Below are 2,676 nucleotides of genomic sequence, written 5' to 3' on the forward strand. Positions count from 1 at the left end.
AATAAACCATATAGCACGGACGTATGTTGTTATATGTCTACCCAGTGACTACTTATATTCAAATGTAGCTTGACAATTTGGAAAGATTCATCAATTGGTCAGTCTGGTTAGAAAAGAATAAAAAGTACAACCTACTTGTCTGAATAGATATTTCAAAGCTATTCGTGCCTCTTGGATGCTGTGTAGTTGGGATAAACGAGATGAGAGTATTTGACCAGTCGAATCAGGTGGACCGGAGGCACCTGTCGACGATCTTTCACCGGCATCCATAAGTTTTTGTTGCAAATCGCTAATCACTTGTGTTTGACATTGAATCGATTCAGTTAGACTGTTCACTTCTTCAATATACATATCATAAGGTTTACCATCTTGTCGGCAACTTTCCATTCTGGCTTCGATCGTGCGCAATCGATCACACAGTGTTTTACGCGAATCCATAAAATGACTCAAATGATACTTAACAGCATCCATACTGATTTGGATATCTAAATCTGTTTTGACCAAAGCACGAACTCGTGCAGCCAAATCGAATCTAATTAATGGGATAAGAATTTAGATAGTTTAAACTATGGAACGAACATTTACACTGAAAGTCACAAAAGAAGTTGTGCTTATAAAAGAACTGAATATAACAAATACCGACATGCACGTAGTACAAGTATCTGGTCAGCATAATAAAACTCGAAGCCTGACACGCGGAAATCGATATATCATGGGTTAACTGTATGTACTCAAGTATCTTATTGAGAGAGTGATGATAAACTCAAAAGCGAATAGAGCTGAGATCAAGCAAAATGTAGAGAAATTTTGAATGATGACGGTGAGTAACACATTCTGATATTGATAAATCAAATTCAAAGGTCGGTATTTTTTCACCGAGTTTACAACACTAACGTAAATATGCAATATTTTGAAGAAACATACCATGAGCATATAATTAGTATGGACATATATCCACATCCAGTTACATACAGGTTAGTCGTGTTTCAGTCTAATCTACATGATAACTGTAAAATGCACAGAACAGATAACTAGTCATAATTCACCACTGAAAAGTAAATGATTTTCCAGGAAATAGTGAAAATAACATCATATCAAGACGCTCTTCGACGCATTAATTAACCTGATATATTTGTGTGTTTCTGTTTAATTTCGATATGCTAATCTAGAATTGATGAAAACACTCATATCAATGTGTATTTTTAACCTAAAGAATTCGCTAGTTATTTCTTTTTGAAAGTGTACAACATCATGTTCGGTAATTGCATCAAGCTAATTCCATCGTTTATGATGTCAAACATATTCCAGTTAATCGATACCACGTGCATCTGCTGGATACTTCCATTTTACTGTAATTCTAACTGTTATATCTTACTTCTGAAAAATAAAATTGCTATATGCAGCAAATACGGACTTATTTGTTTTGATGGAGGTAGGGGGGTTCATGGATTTTTAGCACGACTGTAATAATATTCTCACTAAAGAGCTAAGTGAGTGCGTAGACCAATGTAAGGTACCATACAGGGTGCCTTTGAGTTACTCGTGTTCCATTAGTGTCGGCAGAGACATTACTTGCTTATCATATGACATTTGAATAAGAAGCTATGGGATTAGACTCAGGGACGGTTAGGATATATAACGCGTGTCCATCCATCAGTTGCCGTGGCAACTCATGATGGCTAGAATAAGTTGTGAGAGGACTCGAGTCTGTAGACTCCTCAAGAAAATGACGAAGATATGCACCAAATCAACTTAAGAAGAGCGCCTCCAATCACTTGACCTCTACCCATTAGAGTATAAACGTCTTAGAGGTGACCTTCTAATGCCTTACAGTATCCTTAACACTTCTGGACACTCTCAAACACCTACTTACGCTTGGTTCCAACACTAACCTAAGAGGTAACACCCAAAAACTGGAGACAACATAGCAGAACGGACTGTAGACGCAACTTCTACTCCTTAGGAGTTGTCAAATGCTGGAATCCGCTGCCTGCCGAGCTAGTCCAAGCGACTTCCCAGGAGTCCTTTAAGAGGCAAGTGGATCTATTCTTAAGGATTAAGGATAGTATCATACTATGATTTACCAATTTCTCTTTCCGCTTTTATTGTTAACATACCTAGGTTCCTGCCTGGAGGTTTTGGTGACCCTCTGCTATTAGACACGGAAGCCTGTTAAGCGAAAGCTCCGTCCACAACCATTTGAACACATGAACTAGGTGCTGAGAGGCTCGCTTATCACAAGTTTCTTGCAACGATTAAGTAGATAAGACAAAGTACCATTAGATTCAAAAATTTATTCAGGAACTTTCATTAAGAATCGAATATCAAACAAAGGTTTAAACCAAGTTCCCGTTTAAACGTATTGGTAATGTTAAGCTGCAGTTTTTGTTGTTTTGTTTTCCCAAACGAAAGAAGTCAAAAAATACTGGAAGTGGTTGTGAGACTAAAATGGACGTCTAGCATTCTTTTTATTATCTGCTGTTCGTTGGGTCTCCCGTAAACAGTTCCATAGGGCCATAGTTCCAAGGGCGAAACAGTTTTTAGGGTCTGTGAAGGCTCACTCCTGTTGCATTCTAAATGAAAAAAAATAGTGATGAATTTATTCAGAAATGTGAAACAGATAAATAAACAAATTACATGTTTTTTAGCAAAGAATTTATGCAGTTGTGATTTACC

General features: G+C 37.3%; 1 protein-coding gene across 1 annotated transcript; it reads right to left on the reverse strand.

Moving 5' to 3' along the window:
* On the reverse strand, positions 1-1,621 carry MS3_00007126 (uncharacterized protein). The gene has a single exon (XM_051215380.1). It carries the CDS (start codon positions 469-471, stop codon positions 91-93), a length of 381 nt encoding a protein of 126 aa, XP_051063974.1. The 5' UTR covers positions 472-1,621; the 3' UTR covers positions 1-90.
* Between the last annotated feature and the right edge of the window lie 1,055 nt (positions 1,622-2,676).

This window comes from Schistosoma haematobium (assembly GCF_000699445.3).
Source record: "Schistosoma haematobium chromosome Unknown HiC_scaffold_405, whole genome shotgun sequence".
NCBI lineage: Eukaryota > Metazoa > Platyhelminthes > Trematoda > Strigeidida > Schistosomatidae > Schistosoma > Schistosoma haematobium.

Excerpts from the sequence above, each read along its gene's own strand:
- MS3_00007126 (XM_051215380.1), bottom strand. The coding sequence starts at position 471 with ATGGATGCTGTTAAGTATCATTTGAGTCATTTTATGGATTCGCGTAAA.